General features: G+C 47.3%; 1 protein-coding gene and 1 non-coding gene across 2 annotated transcripts in view; both read left to right on the top strand.

Moving 5' to 3' along the window:
- Positions 1 to 19,019, top strand: part of LOC132569027 (sialidase-3-like) — a 27,629-nt gene extending 8,610 nt beyond the window's left edge. The window contains exons 2-4 of the mRNA XM_060235211.1: positions 8,077 to 8,335; positions 16,867 to 17,984; positions 18,125 to 19,019. Coding sequence (XP_060091194.1) covers positions 8,102 to 8,335; positions 16,867 to 17,886 — 1,254 coding nt within the window. The 5' untranslated portion in view covers positions 8,077 to 8,101 and the 3' untranslated portion in view covers positions 17,887 to 17,984; positions 18,125 to 19,019. The remainder of the gene's footprint in view (positions 1 to 8,076; positions 8,336 to 16,866; positions 17,985 to 18,124) is intronic.
- TRNAT-GGU (transfer RNA threonine (anticodon GGU)) lies at positions 10,432 to 10,503 on the top strand. The gene has a single exon. It is a non-coding gene; the product is annotated as a tRNA-Thr (tRNA).
- Positions 19,020 to 20,101: the final 1,082 nt, after the last annotated feature.

The following is a 20,101-nucleotide window of genomic DNA, read 5'->3' as shown; positions in this document are numbered from 1 at the left end:
TGTCTGTCTGTCTCTCTCTCTCTGTGCCAAAAGAGCTGGTATTCAGGTGGTAGACTAGATGGACCAATGGTCTCACATGGCATGAGGCAGCTTTACGTGTTCATAAAGAGCCTCTTCCCCTGCTTACTTTACAACTAGTTCTGTGATTTGCAAAAACCCCAATTGGCAGGGAACTTTATTACCTTTTATGGTTATCCAGACCAAATGGCCAAGCCACATGGTTTTATCATGTGACCGCAGCCAGGCTGCACTCTCAAGCCACAAACTGCATGTATTTCAGCCCACAATACCTGATCCCCTCGTCTGATGAAGTGTGCTTAGAGAGCACACGAAAGCTGACGTTCTCAATAAAACTTGGTTGGTCTTAAAGGTACAATTTGACTCCTGCTTTGTTCAACGGCTTCAGACCAACACGGCCGCCACTTGGATCTAAGTTTTATTCAGAATGTAAGCTTTCGTATGCTTAGTTGGTCTTAAGAGTGCCACTTGACTTCTGCTTTGTTCATACTGTATTAGAAGAAGAAATTGGATTTATATCTCACCCTATACTCTGAATCTCAGAGTTTCAGAGTGGTCACAATCTCCTTTACTTCTAGGGTGGCCATAATAGCTGGAGGCCAGCCAGGGACACCTTGAGGGGGGAGTGATGTGAGTGTGCGCGCGCGAAGTGTGCGCGCGCCGCCGGAAACAGGAAGTGACGTCACTTCCGGTGACGGCATGCCACCGCCGGAAACAGGAAGTGACATCACTTCCTGTGTCATTTCCCCCGCGCCACCTGCCAGAAGCAGGGAGTGACATCACTTCCTGTGACATCATTTCCCCCAAATGACATCATTTCCTTCCGCCAGCTGTTTCTGATAGCCCTGCGCCCCCTCTTTCATTTGATATGTGTCCCGTGCGGGCGCCACCCTCCCGCCGGGAGATGCCGCAAAATGAGCCCCCTTGAGGCTTATGGCGGCAGGGCTTGGGGGAAGCGAGCTAGACTGCTGTTCTTTTGAGGGGTTATAGAGTGTTTCGAGCCCGTCCCTGTGGCATCGGTCCCATCGTTGTGGGACCCAGGGGGCCGGCGCAGCGGCCCGCTGAAGCAGCCTGTCGGTCACTTCCGGGTTCCGACCTGTGTTATTAGTGACAGGCTGCTACTCAGACTGGCAGTGGCTCTCCAGGGTCTCAGGCTGAGGTGATGGGAAAGAACCTCAGTGGCTCAGGGGCAGAGCATCTGCTTGGCATGCAGAAGGTCCCAGATTCAATCCCTGGCATCTCCAGTTCAAAGGACCAGGCAGGAGGAAATGGGAAAGAACTTCAGTGGCTCAGGGGCAGAGCCTCTGCTTGGCCTGCAGAAGGTCCCAGGTTCAATCCCCGGCATTTCCAGTTAAAAGGACCAGGCAGGAGGTGATGGGAAAGACCTCTCACACAGAACTTGGGGAGCTGCTGCCAGCCTGAGTGGACAATACTGAACTTGATGGACCAGCAGGTCTAACTGAGATCCAGTTTGGTGTAGTGGTTAAATGTGTGGACTCTTATCTGGGAGAACCGGGTTGGATTCCCCACTCCTCCACTTGAAGCTGCTGGGATGGCTTGGAGTCAGCCATAGCTTTCACAGGATTTGTCCTTGAAAGGGCAGCTTCTGGGAGAGCTCTCTCAGCCCCGTCTACCTCACAGGGTGTCCGTTGCGTGTGTGTGTGTGAGGTAGGGTGGCCAGACCGTCCCGGTCACCCGGGAAAGTCCCGGTTCTGGCCCCCAGTTCCCGCCTCCCGGGCTGGCTATACCGGGACCATTAGAGGTCCCGGTTTAGCCGGCGGGCCGCGCGCGTGGGCGGGGAAGGCGGCGAGTGAGGGAAAGAACCTCAGTGGCTCAGGGGCAGAGCCTCTGCTTGGCATGCAGAAGGTCCCAGGTGATCAATCCCCGGCAGCTCCAGTTAAAAGGAGCAGGCAGGAGGTGGTGGGAAAGAACCTCAGTGGCTCAGTGGCAGAGCATCTGCTTGGCCTACAGAAGGTCCCAGGTTCAATCCCTGGCATCTCCAGTTAAAAAGACCAGGCAGGAGGTGTTGTGAAAGACCTCAGTGGCTCAGTGGAAGAGCCTCTGCTTGGCACTCAGAAGGTCCCAGGTTCAATCCCCAGCATCTCCAGTTAGAAGGACCAGGCAGTAGGTGATGGGAAAGACCTCTGCCTGAGACCCTGGAGAGCCATTGAAGAGGGGCCATGGTTCAGTGGAAGAGCCCCTCTGCTTGGCAGGCAGAAGGTCCCAGGTTCAATCCCTGGCATCTCCAGTTAAAAGGACCAGGCAGCTGGTGATGCGATAGATAGATAGCCTGAGACCCTGGAGAACCACAGAAAGAGGCCTTGGCTCAGTGGCAGAGCACCTGCTCAGCATGCAGGAGGTCCCAGGTTCAATCCCCAGCGTCTCCAGTTGAAAAGACCAGGCAGGAGGTGATGGGAAAGACCTCAGCCTGAGACCCTGGAGAGCTGCTGTCAGTCTGAGTAGATAGTACTGAACCTGAAGGACCTTGATGGTCTGATTCAGTCTAAGTCAGCTTCATGTGTTCACATAATCTCAGGAATAGCACCCACAAGAGCTCTTAAATTTGTGAGTCCTCCAAATCAAACTCCAGATGATCAAGAATTATCATCTCACTCAGCCCTTCCACTAGGTCAGGGGTGGCCAACGATAGCTCTCCAGATGTTTTTTGCCTACAACTCCCTTCAGCCCCAGCCATTGGCCATGCTGGCTTGGATTTGCACGGAAAGATTAAAACCTTGGCAACGAGCAATGCTCGGCGTTTGCCATTCCGAGCCAGCAATTAAACACAAATCGCAGACGACGTTCCCACAGAGAGGCCTTCTTTGAAAATGGACAGAAAGAACGCTCTGTAACAAACGCCACCGGGATTGGGCAGACGAAACCGCAATAAGAGTGTATGAAGTCAATCCAGGAAGAGCTCTGGTTATTCTGGTCCCTGCTGGGTGTGGTTGCGAGACTCGCAATGAGGCTAGGGAATGCAAGGGAAGCACAGTGCAATAACTGCACAAGATCCCCTGAGGATCTATGATTCAAAACCTTTCCCAAGCACGGGTTTTTGAAAAGCGTTTCCTCTTCATCCGTCCACATCGAGGTGTTTTTTCCTCTCTAGGAATGCAAGCTTGGCGTTTCAGGATCTCACTTCCTGTCAACAGCCAGACCAGTTTCTCGATCAGAGGTGGCCAACCTACCTTAACGCAAGAGGCACATAGAATAAGCATCAGAAGTTTGAGAGCCGCAAGGCATGGACATCAGACGTTTGAGGGCTGCAAGACGGACAGACATGAGAGAAGGAAAATGGATGAGGAAGGGGGGAGGGAGAGGTGGAAAGAAAGCAACTTTAAATGTTATCAAAGATTTCAGGTTTTCACGGCTGGTAACATCATTAAGGTTTGATCTGGAAGCAATAGGCTGTGGCAGGAGTTTCAAGAAGCTCATATAAGCTATATACACCAAGCAAATTGCAAAAATTAACATAAATGGATGCAACTCAGAATTTGTTGAAATAGAGCAGGGGACCAGACAAGGATGCCCCTTATCTCCTCTCCTTTTTGTAATGGTAATCGAATTTTTGATTAAGAAGATAAGAGATGACACTGAAATTAGGGGCTTGAAAATAAGAAATGAAGAATTTAAAATTCAGGCGTTTGCAGATGACTTGCTGTTTATATTAGAAGATCCTATCCACTCTATTGACAAATTGAAAACAAGATTACAACAATTTGGAGAAGTTTCCGGATTTAAAGTTAATACACAAAAAACTAAATTCCTAACCAAAAACATGAATAAAGAACAAATAATACAATTTGAGGCCAAATCTGGATTTAAATACGAAAAGAGAATTAAATACCTAGGGGTTCATTTAACAAACGATCTGAAATCTCTCTATCGAGATAATTACGAAAAGATTTTTAAGGAAATAGAAGCAGATTTGGAGAAATGGAGAGATTTACAAATCTCCCTTTTAGGGAGAATAGCTACGATCAAGATGAATATCCTTCCTAGAATCTTATTTTTATTCCAGATGATTCCAATTGAACTGCCTAAGACCTTTTTTCAGAAATTTAATAAAATAGTTTTGGCTTTTATCTGGCAAAACAAGAAGCCAAGAATCAAGGTAAAAGTCCTCCAAGAGAACAAATTAAGAGGGGGTATGGCCCTACCGGACTGGAACCTATACTATAAAGCATCTTGTCTAGCCTGGGCCAGAGACTGGCTCTTATTGGAAGATAAAAGACTACTAGTATTGGAAGGAGCAGGGCTGACCAAGGGTTAGCACGCATACACCTGGTATCAACCCCCTCAAAGAAACAGCAACTTCCAGAGCCATGAAATACGTAAGGCGATTTACAAGGTGTGGTTTGAAACTAAAAGCAAAACTTATACATATACACCACTTTGGGTTTCACCAGTGGAAGCAGCCACACATCCGAATTTATATGATTGGGGAAATTCCTACAACTATACCACGTTGCTAGACTCTGATAACAATCTAAATCTGGAAGGAAACACCATTTCGGACTGGTGGGTTAGATGCCAAGTTAAGTCGATGTATCAATCGGACAAAGGTTTGGGCTTTCCAAAAGATTCGGAAGTAAATGAATTTGATATTATGATCTATAAGGCCAAAAAACTTATCTCTAAAATTTATAATTGGCTATTAAAGGTTGAGATGCAAAGTGAAACAATTAAAGAAAGTTGGATAAGATGGCTACAAGACTTTGGCTACCCTATTTAATTAGAGGAATGGGAAAAAATCTGGAATTATAACAGACCTGCATATCTACGGGACCGCCTTTCCCCGCATATCCCCCAGAGAGCACTGCGTTCAGGGGCAAAAAACCTACTCTCGGTCCCCGGACCAAAAGAAGCCAGGCTATGTGTGACAAGATCTAGGGTTTTTTCGGTGGCAGCACCAGAGCTTTGGAATGCTCTTCCAGAAGCCATACGGGCCCTGCAGGATTTGTCTGCATTCCGCAGGGCCTGTAAGACCGAATTGTTCAAGCAGGCCTTCGATGCTTGACGAAAATGGCTGCCACCGGACATCACATAGAACGCCGGTGTTCACTGCTTGGAATTCTAATGCCGCTATAATGTATTCAGCACTATATAATGGTTTTAATAATCTCTAATTGTAATACGTTTTTTTAAACTGAAAATGTAAATTATGGTTTTATATATTTTATTGTTTAATTGTGTAGATACTGTGAGCCGCCCTGAGTCCGCTTGCGGAGAGGGCGGGATATAAATCAAATGTAATAAATAATAATAATAAATAAATAATAATTAAATTGACCAAAGCAACAGTTTTTAAAGAAAATGTGTACAAAATGATGTATAGGTGGTATCTTACCCCTGGAAGACTGGCCAAAATGAATCCAAGCTACAGCGATAAGTGCCGGAAATGTAAAAAAGTTAAAGGGACACTCTACCATATTTGGTGGACGTGTGAATTTGCAAAAAAATTCTGGACACAAATTAATATATGGATCCAAAAGGTTTTTAAAAAAAGGATCAAACATTCTCCTGAACTCTACCTATTGAGTATATGTAAGGAAAATTTGCCCCGAGGGGAAAAGAAATTATTAATGTATATGATCACTGCCGCTAGGATACTTTATGCGAAATATTGGAAATGTCCCCAAATTCCGGACAAGGAAGAATTTTTATTTAAATTATTAGACTCTGCTGAAATGGATATTCTGACTATAAGATTGAGAGACGGTAATTGGAAGGAATGTATAAAAACTTGGGAACCAGTGTATATATGGGCAAAAAGTATTGGAATTGTGGTGAGACACTAGAACTGGTATTTAGTAAAGCCCTCAACACTCCTTATATATGTGGGTGGATAGGTGGTGGGAACACACGGGTTTTTGTGTGTATATTGTATGTATGTTGTTTGACATGTTTCTGGTCTTTGTTTGTTATTATTATTTGATTCACAATAAAATACTTAAAATTAAAAAAAAAACATCATTAAGGTTTGTAGAATCTTTCGGGATCAAGTGCCGTGTTCTACTGGAGAAAGTTTTGGAACGAAAACTTCTGGAAGGAAAACTTTCTCCAGTAAAACACGGCACTTGATCCCGAAAGATTCTACAAACCTTAACAACTTTAAATGTATTATCCAAGCTGCCAGCTGGCTTCGCTTGGGGAAAGGAAAGGTCCCCTGTGCAAGCACCAGTCGTTTCCGACTCTGGGGTGACATTGCTTTCACAACGTTTTCACGGCAGACTTTTGACGGGGTGGTTTGCCATTGCCTTCCCCAGTCATCTACACTCTCCCCGCCCCACACACAGCAAGCTGGGTCCTCATTTGACTGACCTCGGAAGGATGGAAGGCTGAGTCAACCTCGAGCCGGCTACCTGAAAACCCAGCTTCCGCCGGGGATCGAACTCGGGTCGTGAGCAGAGCTTAGGGCTGCAGTACTGCAGCTTTAACACTCTGCGCCATGGGGCTTGGCTTGAAGAAGTGATTTAAAGAGGCAAATGCCTTCTCTGTAGTGTATCGTCAGCTACCCGCGCCCATGCGCAGAGGCGACTGGGCTGTCCCAGGCGCTCCAGCGTAGGGCGCGGAAACCCCCGCCAATCACCAGCTGTGGTGGGAAGTTTAACAGGCCAGGATTGGCCTGTCCTGTCCAGTAGGCTGTACCGGGGATTGTACATAAGCGGGACCCGGCCCGCGTGTTCTCTCTCTTGCAACGTGCTCCTAATAAAGAATGTTGCCCTATCTGCGTCTCTCGTCTGGCCCATGGGGCGGCGGGGGCTTTGAGAGCCACACAACGTGTGAAATATTGACCCACAGCTTGGTCACGCCTGTTCTAGATAATAACATAAGAGAAGCCATGTTGGATCAGGCCAACGGCCCATCCAGTCCAACACTCTGTGTCACAGAAGAACATAAGAGAAGCCCTGTTGGATCAGGCCAGTGGCCCCTCCAGTCCAACACTCTGTGTCACATAAGAACATAAGAGAAGCCATGTTGGATCAGGCCAATGGCCCATCTGGTCCAACACTCTGTGCCACATAAGAACATCAGAGAAGCCATGTTGGATCAGGCCAATGGCCCATCCAGTCCAACACTCTGTGTCACATAAGAACATCAGAGAAGCCATGTTGGATCAGGCCAATGGCCCCTCCAGTCCAACACTCTGTGTCACATAAAAACATAAGAGAAGCCATGTTGGATCAGGCCAATGGCCCATCCAGTCCAACACTCCGTGTCACATAAGAACATAAGAGAAGCCCTGTTGGATCAGGCCAATGGCCCATCCAGTCCAACACTCTGTGTCACACAGTGGCAAAAAAATTTATATATACACACACACTGTCGCTAATAGCCACTGATGGACCTGTGCTCCATATTTTTATCTAAACCCCTCTTGAAGGTGGCTATATTTGTGGCTGCCACCACCTCCTGTGGCAGTGAATTCCACATGATAATCACCCTTTGGGTGACGAAGTACCTCCTTTTATCCGTTTTAATCTGTCTGCTCAGCAATTTCATTGAATGCCCACGAGTTCTTGTATTGTGAGAAAGGGAGAAAAGTACTATTTTCTCTACTTTCTCCATCCCATGCATTATCTTGTAAACCTCTATCATGTCACCCCGCAGTCGACGTTTCTCCAAGCTAAAGAGTCCCAAGCGTTTCAACCTTTCTTCATAGGGAAAGTGCTCCAGCCCTTTAATCATTCTAGTTACCCTTCTCTGGACTTTCTCCAATGCTATAATATCCTTTTTGAGGTGTGGCGACCAGAACTGCACACAGTACTCCAAATGAGACCGCACCATCGAGTTATACAGGGGCATTATGATATTGGCTGATTTGTTTTCAATTCCCTTCCTAATAATTCCCAGCATAGCGTTGGCTTTTTTTATTGCAAACGCACACTGCTTTGACATTTTCAGTGAGTTATCTACCACGACCCCAAGATCTCTCTCTTGGTCAGTCTCTGCCAGTTCACACCCCATCAACTTGTATTTGTAGCTGGGATTCTTGGCCCCAATAATGACTGTGCCGGGTTCTTCTGACGTTTCCTCTTTCCCCCTTCTTCTCAGGACATTTCTGCACCCCCCAGAAAAGATGGCAGAAGCTCACGCAGGCTCTGGGAAGGTGACCCTGTTCCACCAGGAAGCTCCCAGCCAATTACCAAATTCCGCCAGGAAGCACCAAGTCACTTACCGAATTCCGGCCCTGCTATTCTTACCTGAGGAATCCATTTTCCTGGCCTTCGCAGAAAGACGCTTCTCACCCAGAGATGAACATGCCAAGCACCTGGTGATGAGACGAGGGCGGAAGGAAGGGATGTCTGTCCAGGTAACATTTACCTTTTGTGTCATGAGTGAGAGGAGAATCTGGCACTTCTGTTTGTGTTTTTATAAATGCATATCCTTGGAAGTCTTCGAAACTTTGGAGCCTGTGGGTTACCTTTGGAATTCTGACACAGGGCAGTGGGCACAGCCAACAAAATGGCTGCCACAAAATGGCTGTAGGCAATTGAAAAACCGGTACGTTTCACATTCGTACAGTCATACACAACTATATTCCATGACAAAATACAAAAATATATATAGAAGTCAGTTTGGTGTAGTGCTTAAGTACATGGACTCTTATCTGGGAGAACTGGGTTTGATTCCCTACTCCTCCACTTGCAGCTGCTGGAATGGCCTCGGCTTAGCCATAGCTCTCGCAGAGTTGTCCTTGAAAGGGCAGCTTCTGGGAGAGCTCTCTCAGTCCCACTTACCTCACAGGGTGTCTGTTGTGGGGAGGAAGATGAAGAAGATATATTGAAGATGATATTGGATTTATATCCCGCCCTCCACTCTGAAGAGTCTCAGAGCGGCTCACAATCTCCTTTACCTTCCTCCCCCACATCAGACACCCTGTGAGGTGGGTGGGGCTGGAGAGGGCTCTCACAGCAGCTGCCCTTTCAAGGACAACCTCTGCCAGAGCTATGGCTTACCCAAGGCCATAACAGCAGGTGCGAGTGGAGGAGTGGGGAATCAAACCCGGTTCTCCCAGATAAGAGTCCGCACACTTAACCACTACACCAAACAAGCCGCTCTGAGACTCTGATTCAGAGAGAAGAGCGGAGTACAGATCTGCGGTATACCTCTTCTTCATTAACAATATTCATCAGGTTTAGTGACAATATGCCAGTTGTACAAATATTTCAACATATTTCCATCCCCCCCCCCAATACTTTCATTCACAATACAAATGGATAAAATGTCTACAACTTTCCAATCAGGGGATAAAGGACAAAGAGTCCGTCTAGCCTTCACAAGATTCCGGATACTAAAAGACGTTTCAGTTAATATCTTCCTCGATTTTCAGGCTGTTAAATTGAACCCAATTTCAGTTTCTTCATACACCAACACAAAGTTCATAGCTTACAGCAGGGGCGGCCAACGGTAGCTCTCCAGATGTCGTGTGCCTACAACTCCCATCAGCCCCAGCCATTGGCCATGCTGGCTGGGGCTGATGGGAATTGTAGGCCAAAAAACCCTCTGGAGAGCTACTGTTGGCCACCCCTGGCTTACAGAATGAATCAATTGGGTTCTTTATCTGCTGGAAAATTGTGGATGTTTTTCACTTTGGATTGACCCACCGTTGTTCTCCCCTGAGCCGCTTGGTCGGGGAGGGCGGGATACAAATAAAATGTGACTGACTGACTATATTTGGAATTCATTTCTGGCATTTGTACATCCATACATTCAGAATGTACATTTGGGATTAGTGTGTTTTGTTGTGGATGACTGACTGCCGCTAAATTACTCCTATTGTTGCGTTGTTGTGCCTGGAGCGGTGTATTTTTGATTTGGGCTCACCAGGAGGTTGGCAACCGTTCCTTGCGACCCCTCCGCAGCACAGTCGGGGGGGGGGACGGTGGCTCAGTGGTAGAGCATCTGCTTGGTAAGCAGAAGGTCCCAGGTTCAATCCCTGGCATCTCCGACTAAAAAGGATCCAGGCAAGTAGGCGTGAAGAACCTCAGCTTGAGACCCTGGAGAGCCATGAATGGGGCTGTGGCTCAGTAGTAGAGCATCTGCTTGGTAAGCAGAAGGTCCCAGGTTCAATCCCCGGCATCTCCAACTCAAAAGGGTCCAGGCAAGTAGGCATGAAGAACCTCAGCTGGAGAGCCATGAATGGGGCTGTGGCTCAGTGACAGAGCATCTGCTTGGTAAACAGAAGGTCCCAGGTTCAGTCCCCGGCATCTCCAACTAAAAAGGGTCCAGGCAAGTAGGCATGAAGAACCTCAGCTGGAGAGCCATGAATGGGGCTGTGGCTCAGTGGTAGAGCATCTGCTTGGTAAGCAGAAGGTCCCAGGTTCAGTCCCCGGCATCTCCAACTAAAAAGGGTCCAGGCAAGTAGGCATGAAGAACCTCAGCTGGAGACCCTGGAGAGCCATGAATGGGGCTGTGGCTCAGTGGTAGAGCATCTGCTTGGTAAGCAGAAGGTCCCAGGTTCAATCCCTGGCATCTCCAACTAAAAAGGGTCCAGGCAAGTAGGCATGAAGAACTTCAGCTTGAGATCCTGGAGAGCCATGAATGGGGCTGTGGCTCAGTAGTAGACCATCTGCTTGGTAAGCAGAAGGTCCCAGGTTCAGTCCCCGGCATCTCCAACTAAAAAGGGTCCAGGCAAGTAGGCATGAAGAACCTCAGCTTGAGATCCTGGAGAGCCATGAATGGGGCTGTGGCTCAGTAGTAGAGCATCTGCTTGGTAAGCAGAAGGTCCCAGGTTCAGTCCCCGGCATCTCCAACTAAAAAGGGTCCAGGCAAGTAGGCATGAAGAACCTCAGCTGGAGACCCTGGAGAGCCATGAATGGGGCTGTGGCTCAGTGGTAGAGCATCTGCTTGGGAAGCAGAAGGTCCCAGGTTCAATCCCTGGCATCTCCAACTAAAAAGGGTCCAGGCAAGTAGGCATGAAGAACCTCAGCTTGAGACCCTGGAGAGCCATGAATGGGGCTGTGGCACAGTGGTAGAGCATCTGCTTGGTAAGCAGAAGGTCCCAGGTTCAATCCCCGGCATCTCCGACTAAAAAGGGTCCAGGCAAGTAGGTGTGAAAAACCTCAGCTGGAGACCCTGGAGAGCCGCTGCCAGTCTGAGTAGACAATACTGACTTGGATGGACCGAGGGTCTGATTCAGTAGAAGGCAGCTTCATATGATTGTGTGGGTTTCCCACTGTGCAGGATGCGACAGTGAATTCATTCACCCCCTAGGACAAAGTAAAGCGCTCAAGGCCTTGAGTAAAGAAAAACAACTAATATTTTATTAGCAACAGATACGTTAACCTTCACTGCTCCCGGGTGAAATGCCAAAGCGGCTCTCGCCCGGATTCATTAAAAATCCCCTAATGATAGTTCCAACAGTGAATAAAGTTTCCCACCCACACATACAAGAATTCTTGGGCAGTCAGGTTTTCACCTCAGGAGTAGAATAACGCTCTCTGAGATTCGGCCTGAGCAGCCCCGAACAATGGCCAGACTAGACTACTCAATTTATACCCTAAAGAACAATAGTTTCAAAAGTGTTAAGAACATAAGATGTTGGATCAGGCCACTGGCCCATCCAGTCCAACACTCTGTGTCACACAGGGGCCAAAAAAACCCAAGTGCCATCAGGAGGTCCATCAGTGAGGCCAGGACACTAGAAGCCCTCCCATTGTGCCACCCCAGCCACAAGAATACAGAGCATCACTACCCCAGACAGAGAGTTCCAACAATAAGCTGTGGCTAATAGCCACTGATGGACCTCTGCTCCATATGCTTATCCAATCCCCTCCTGAAGCTGGCTATGCTTGTAGCCGCCGCCACCTCCTGTGGCAGTGAATTCCACATGTTAATCACCTTTTGGGTGAAGAAGGACTTCCTTTTATTAGTTCTGAAATGACTGCTCAGCAATTTCATTGAATGCCCACGAGTTCTTGTATTGTGAGAAAGGGAGAAAAGGACTTTTTTCTCTACCTTCTCTATCCCATGCATAATCTTGTAAACCTCTATCATGTCACCCTGCAGTTGACATTGCTCCAAGCTAAAGATCCCCAGGCGCTTTAACCTTTCTTCATAGGGAAAGTGTTCCAACCCTTTAATCATTCTTGTTGCCCTTTTCTGCACTTTTCCCAATGCTATAATACAAAGGTGGCCAACGGTAGCTCTCCAGATGTTTTTTTGCCTACAACCCCCATCAGCCCCAGCCAGCATGGCCAATGGCTGGGGCTGATGGGAGTTGTAGGCAAAAAACATCTGGAGAGCTACCGTTGGCCACCCCTGCTATAATATCTTATTTGAGGTACAGTGACCAGAATTGCACACAGTACTCCAAACGAGGCCGCACCATCGATTTATACAGGGGCATGATGATACTGGCTGATTAGTTTTCAGTTCCCTTCCTAATAATTCCCAGCATGGCGTTAGCCTTTTTTATTGCAATTGCACACTATCTTGACATTTTGGAAGTTGAATTGGAAAAACTTCTGAGAAAGAAATGCCCTCATTTTGGCCCGGGCTTATAACAATAGAGTGATTAACAGACATCCTCACATTTTGACACGTTACTGTTTTATTGCTTTCTCACGCTCATGTTACCCTGATCAAAAGTTTGCTCAGTTTGTTAATTTGACTATTCTGTCATTGGATCTTAAATTTGTACCATTTGTATTCTAAACCGCTGCCTACCAGCTATATGTAGCTCTGCTCACTGTATCTTTATGGTATACTAGGAGTGTGAAATACTTGTCCTTCCTGGGTGATCCTTGAGTAATTTAGTTACTTGAGTGAGAGAGGCCGCTGTGTGTGATGTGTAGGGTTGCCAAGTCCAATTCAAGAAATATCTGGGGACTTTGGGGGTGGAGCCAGGAGACTTTGGGGGTGGAGCCTGGAGCAAGGGTGTGACAATCATAATTGAACTCTAAAGGGAGTTCTGGCCCTCACATTCAAAGGAACCACACACCTTTTAAAATGCCTTTCTTCCATAGGAAATAATGAAGGATAGGGGCACCTTCTTTGGGGGCTCATAGAATTGGACCCCCTGGTCCAACCTTTTTGAAATATGGGGAGAATTTTGGGGAGAGGCACTGGGTGCTATACAGAAAATTTGGTGCCTTTACCTCAAAAAGCATCCCTCCCAGAGCCCCAGATACTCACAGATCAATTCTCCATTATTTCCTATGGGAATAAGTCTCCATAGGGAATAATGGAGTGCCCAGCAAACATTCCCCCGCCCCCTGCTTTCTGATGACCCTGAAGTGGGGGGAGGGCCTCCAAACCGGGGGATCTAGTACCCCCACCTGGGGATTGGCAACCCTAGTGATGTGCAAATTACACTGAGGTTTCTGTCTCCCTGCTGGCGCCTTCCCAAGGGAGGGGTGGATGTGCGTGCTTGACAGAGGAAAAGAGAGAAATTAATTGGGTTGTATTATGGGTGTTTGGTCAAGCTATTTGTGCTCCAAAGCAAGCCAGGAAGATAAGAACATAAGAGAAGCCCTGTTGGATCAAGCCAGTGGCCCATCCAGTCCAACACTCTGTGTCACATAAGAACATAAGAGAAGCCCTGTTGGATCAGGCCAATGGCCCATCCAGTCCAACACTCTGTGTCACATAAGAACATAAGAGAAGCCATGTTGGATCAGGCCAGTGGCCCATCCAGTCCAACACTCTGTGTCACATAAGAACATAAGAGAAGCCCTGTTGGATCAGGCCAATGGCACATCCAGTCCAACACTCTGTGTCACATAAGAACATAAGAGAAGCCCTGTTGGATCAGGCCAATGTCCCCTCCAGTCCAACAGTCACATAAGAACATAAGAGAAGCCCTGTTGGATCAGGCCAGTGGCCCCTCCAGTCCAACACTCTGTGTCACATAAGAACATAAGAGAAGCCATGTTGGATCAGGCCAGTGGCCCCTCCAGTCCAACACTCTGTGTCACACAGTGGCCCAAAAAATTATATATATATATATACATACACATATATATACACACTGTGACTAATAGCCACTGATGGACCTCTGCTCCATATTTTTATCTAACCCCCTCCTGAAGCTGGCTATGCTTGTGGCCGCCACCACCTCCTGTGGCAGTGAATTCCACATGTTAATCACCCTTTGGGTGAAGAAGTCCTTCCTTTTATCCGTTCTAACCCGACTGCTCATCAATTTCATCGAATGCCCACAAGTTCTTGTATTGTGAGAAAGGGAGAAAAGTCCTTCTTTCTCTACCTTCTCCATCCCATGCATAATCTTGTAAACCTCTCTCATGTCACCCCGCAGTCGACGTTTCTCCAAGCTGAAGAGCCCCAAACATTTCAACCTTTCTTCATAGGGAAAGTGTTCCAACCCTTTAATCATTCTCGTTGCCCTTTTCTGCACTTCTTCCAATGCTATAATGTAAGATGTAGCAGAACTTCAGATTTTCTGGCCCAAACCTAATTTTTTTCTCTCACAACACCAGGGACTACATGACAACCCTACAATAAATGACAGCAGGGCTTTTTTGGAGGAAAAAAGCCCCACAGGAACTCATTTGCATATTAAGCCACACCCCTGACCCCAAGCCAGCTGGAACTGCGTTCTGGCAGCCAATGGAGTGACTGCAGGATAGAAGTCATATGCATGGTCTGCCGAGCTCCTGAGAATAACCTGTTAACATAAGAACATAAGAGAAGCCATGTTGGATCAGACCAACGGCCCATCAAGTCCAACACTCTGTGTCACACAGTGGCAAAAAATGTTATATACACACATACACTGTGGCTAATAGCCACTGATGGACCTCTGCTCCATATTTTTATCTAAACCCCTCTTGAAGGTGGCTATACTTGTGGCCGCCACCACCTCCTGTGGCAGTGAATTCCACATGTTAATCACCCTTTGGGTGAAGAAGTACTTCCTTTTATCCGTTTTAACCTGTCTGCTCAGCAATTTCATCGAATGCCCACGAGTTCTTGTATTGTGAGAAAGGGAGAAAAGGACTTCTTTCTCTACTTTCTCCATTCCATGCATTATCTTGTAAACCTCTATCATGTCACCCCGCAGTCGACGTTTCTCCAAGCTAAAGAGTCCCAAGCGTTTCAACCTTTCTTCATAGGGAAAGTGCTCCAGCCCTTTAATCATTCTAGTTGCCCTTCTCTGCACCTTCTCTAAAGCTATAATATCCTTTTTGAGGTGCGGCGACCAGAACTGCACACAGTACTCCAAATGAGACTGCACCATCGATTTATACAGGGGCATTATGATACTGGCTGATTTGTTTTCAATTCCCTTCCTAATAATTCCCAGCATGGCATTGGCCTTTTTTATTGCAAACGCACACTGTCTTGACACTTTCAGTGAGTTATCTATCATGACCCCAAGATCTCTCTCTTGATCAGTCTCTGCCAGTTCACACCCCATCAACTTGTATTTGTAGCTGGGATTCTTAGCCCCAATGTGCATTACTTTGCACTTGGCCACATTGAACCGCATCTGCCACGTTGACGCCCACTCACCCAGCCTCAACAGATCCCTTTGGAGTTCCTCAAAATCCTCTCTGGTTCTCACTACCCTGAACAATTTAGTGTCATCCGCAAACTTGGCCACTTCACTGCTCACTCCCAACTCTAAATCATTTATGAACAAGTTAAAGAGCATGGGACCCAGTACCGAGCCCTGTGGCACCCCACTGCTTACCGTCCTCCACTGCGAAGACTGCCCATTTATACTCACTCTCTGCTTCCTATTACTCAGCCAGTTTTTGATCCACAAGAGGACCTGTCCTTTTACTCCATGATTCTCAAGCTTTCTAAGGAGCCTTTGATGAGGAACTTTATCAAAAGCTTTCTGGAAGTCAAGGTAAACAACATCTATCGGGTCTCCTTTGTCCACATGTTTGTTCACCCCCTCAAAGAAATGCAACAGGTTAGTGAGGCAAGATCTTCCCTTGCAGAACCCATGCTGAGTCTTCCTCAATAACCCGTGTTCATCAATGTGCCTACTCATTCTGTCCTTGATAATGGTTTCTACCAACTTTCCCGGTATTGAAGTCAGACTGACTGGCCTGTAATTTCCCGGATCTCCTCTGGAACCTTTTTTAAAGATGGGGGTGACATTTGCTACCTTCCAGTCCTCAGGAATGGAGGCAGATTTCAATGAAAGATTACAGATTTTTGTTAGAAGATCCACAAGTTCAACTTTGAGTTCCTTCAGAACTCTCGGATGTATGCCATCCGGACCCGGTGACTTATTAGTTTTTAATTTGTCTATCAGTTGTAGGACCTCCTCATTTGTCACCTCAATCTGACTCAGGTCTTTCAACACCCCTTCCAAAATTAGTGGTTCTGGGGCGGGCAAAAAGTTCTCGTCTTCTACAGTGAAGACGGAGGCAAAAAATTCATTTAGCTTCTCAGCCATTTCCCTATCCTCCTTCAGTAATCCTTTTACCCCATGGTCATCCAAGGGCCCCACTGCCTCCCTGGCTGGTTTCCTACTTCTAATATATTTGAAGAAAGTTTTATTGTTGGTCTTTATGTTTTTTGCAATATGCTCCTCATAGTCCCTTTTTGCCTGCCTGATCACAGTCTTGCATTTGATTTGCCACAGCCTGTGTTCCCTTTTACTAATCTCACTTGGACTGGTTTTCCACCGCTTAAAGGAGTCCTTCTTACCTTTTACAGCTTCCATTACTTTGTTTGTTAACCACGCAGGCCTTTTCTTATGCCTGTTTGTGCCTTTCCTAACTTGTGGTATGTATTTTATCTGAGCTTCTAGGGCTATAGTTTTAAATAGCGTCCAAGCTTCCCCAAGGGTTTTGACTGTATGTACCTTTCCTTTCAGTTTCCTTTCAGTGTTGATTCATGTCTCCCTCTTGTTTTCAGTGGGGTCCTCAAGAGTACTTGATGACCATCATTTTGCCTGACCATCGCACCATGAATCCTTGCCCGGTGTATGAGAAGAAAAATGGAAGAATTTTCCTGTTCTTTATCTGCGTCCAGGGAGATGTCACAGAATCGCAGCAGCTCAAGTCGGGGAGGAACGCTGCCAAGCTGTGCTACGTCTCGAGCCACGATGGCGGCCACAAATGGAGCCCGTTGACTGATTTGACCCATGAGGTGATCGGAGACGACTTGAAAAACTGGGCCACCTTCGCTGTCGGGCCTGGCCACGGGTTGCAGACGAGCTCTGGGCGTTTGGTGATTCCTGCCTATGCCTACTACATCCGCAGGAATTGCCTAAACCCCCTAGCAGCCACCTGCTCAAGGCCACACTCCTTTATTTTCTTCAGTGATGACTATGGGCAAAACTGGGCACGGGGCGAGCTCCTGAAGAGCTTGCGGACCGGAGAATGCCAGGTTGCCGAGGTGATCCGCCAAGACAACCGTTGTGTGTTATACTGCAATGCCCGCAGTCCAGATGGGTATAGAATTGTAGCCTTCAGTAAAGACTGTGGAAGCCATTTTGAAGAACCCTTCCAGGAGATGCCGGAGACAGGAAATGGTTGCCAGGGCAGCGTGGTGAGCTTCACCCCAGTGCGGAAGTCTGTGGAGCTAGGCCCAAAAGATAATATAGCTGTAATGACTCCCTTTCTGGGCAGCCATCACTCAAATGCTCCCAACGCCACTAGGTCCTGGATGCTTTTCTCCCACCCCACAAGCAGACAAAAGCGAGTCAACCTGGGAATCTACCTCAGCACCTCTCCGCTGGCAAAGTACAGCTGGAAGGCCCCCTGGGTGCTGTATGAGGGGCCCAGCGGCTACTCGGACCTGGCGGTGTGTGAGGAGGGCCAGGCAGTGCTCTTTGGCTGCTTGTTTGAATGCGGAGTGTCCAATGAATATGAGGAGATCGCCTTCCAACTCTTCACTGACATGGATCTCCTGAGAAACGTGAAGGAAGGCTGATCTTGAGGCACCGTTCCCTCAGAGGTGTGCGGCACTGACATGGATCTCCTGAGAAACGTGAAGGAAGGCTGATCTTGAGGCACCGTTCCCTCAGAGATGTGCGGCACTGACATGGATCTCCTGAGAAACGTGAAGGAAGGCTGATCTTGAGGCACTGTTCCCTCAGAGGTGTGCGGCACTGACATGGATCTCCTGAGAAACATGAGGTAAGGCTGATCTTGAGGCACGGTTCCTTCAGAGATGTGCGGCTGCCGTAAATTTAAGTCTAGGATATTTAGCCCTCCAGAAACTGAAAATGAGATCCTTTTTGTTTTCCTTCCAACTTTTGCTCAGTCATTGGCTTGGAGCCCTGAGGTGAAGTCTTCACAAAATGGCCGCCACTCAACCAAAAGGCCGTCCAGTACAGGGCACAGAAGAACTGCTTTACAGGCCCGGCACTAGAGGTTCTGGCCAAACCCGCGCCCCCGCCAGTGACGTCATTGGGCCGTGCGCGCTTCGTGCGAACGCTCAGCCTGCCGTTCTCCAGAGGCAGCCGGGAAGAGGCCACCTCCTCCTTTCTTCGTTCTTTGAGAATGCATGGTTTGGACCGCCCCTTGCCCGGCCCTCTCTGGCTTTGCAGGGTTGGCGTGAGTTGGGATGGGGAGGGGCTGTCTGCCCCCCTGCCGCGAGGTGGGACCCCAGGCCGCTGCCTGCCTCACCGACTCCCATGCGTTGACCCTGCTGCTTCCTGCCATGTCTTTAAGCTGATGATGATAGTTTCCTACGATTCAAGGATCCCATAACAGACTTGGCCTAAAGCCTGAATGGTTGTTTTGCATTTCCTCTGAACTGTATTTCTGGCACACATTTCAGCCTCTGCACTTCCTTCCTCTGTATTTTCAAGAGACAGTTTTCTAAATTTCAAGGATGAAAAGCATGATGTCGTCTTGGAAAAGGCAAAGGAAGACTTCCAGGACCAGGGTATAGGCCTTTTTTCATTCCCCACTCTGCAGAGTTTAATCTTTATCCTTGCATCTTACGTTTTTCCTGCAGTGCTGGCATGTTGTTGGTTCCTAAATGTTTTAAATAGATGCAATAAATTTTAAATTGTGATTAGATGAAATAAATTTTAAATTATAAACGGATGAAATAAAGTAGCCATCTTCTTACAGAGCTTATAACGTAGATTATACTTCAAATACCGTATTTTTCGCTCCATAAGACGCACTTCCCCCCCCCAAAAAAAAGTGGGGGGGGGAAGTGTGTGCGTTTTATGGAGCAAATACTGAAAAAAAGATTGCACGTTATCTCGCTTCCACCAGCGCCAGCCGTTTTCGCCTGCCGGCGTGCGATCTCCAGCTTTTTTGGGGGGGGGGGGGAACATCGGGCTATAGTGTTATAGCGTTATATCCCTATGGTGCTGCTGTTGTGAGACGTCGCTATAACGCTATAGCTTGACGTTCCAAAAAAAAAAAGCCGGAGATTGTGCGCCGGCGGGCAAAAAAGGGGTGCGTCTTATGGAGCCCAAAATTTGAAATCACAGTTCAAGGCTGCTGAACTTCACCAAATGCCATCCTAAATAAAACTCTCTTCAACTGCCTCCTAAAGTGCAAAAGAGAGGGGGCTGCATGCACTTCCCTAGAAAGGTTGTTCCATTACTGAGGGGCTGCCACTGAAAAGGCCCTGTCTTGTGAACTTCTTTGGTTGGTGGGACAGTCTGGAGGGCCTCTCCCTGTGATCTTAACTGCAGGGCCCTCATATGGGATGAGGCAGTCTTTTCAGACACCCTGGTCCCAAGCTGTGTAGGACTTTAAAGACCTTCACTTAGCAGAGTGCTGGTTTCTGAGCTTCAGTGCAGCGGCGTGGCCTAGCCTAATGGTTACCACACTAACTCACAAACTGCACAGAGAGCCCCGTGCTTTTATTTTATTTATTTAGTTATTTTATTGGATTTATATCCCGCCCTCCCCACAGAAGCAGGCTCAGTAAAAACATGTACAAATCTTAAACATTAATTAAAACCTTAAGCAATATAACAATTAAAAACATTTTAAAAAACAATTTGGTGCTAATGATACATTCCAGTAGTTTCAGTTTTAGTTAAGAAATCAATACTGGTGGATTTATTCAAAGGGAAGGTAACATAAAAGTGTAGTGGAGAGAGACGAATGACTAAACTATTCTATCTAACTGGATGCCTTTGGATTTTAGTAGGCCATCTGCTTAGTTCAGAGCA

This window comes from Heteronotia binoei, chromosome 3 (assembly GCF_032191835.1).
Source record: "Heteronotia binoei isolate CCM8104 ecotype False Entrance Well chromosome 3, APGP_CSIRO_Hbin_v1, whole genome shotgun sequence".
Taxonomy (NCBI): domain Eukaryota; kingdom Metazoa; phylum Chordata; class Lepidosauria; order Squamata; family Gekkonidae; genus Heteronotia; species Heteronotia binoei.
Note: the sequence above shows the minus strand (reverse complement) of the source record. Positions and strands in the feature narration are given on the sequence as shown.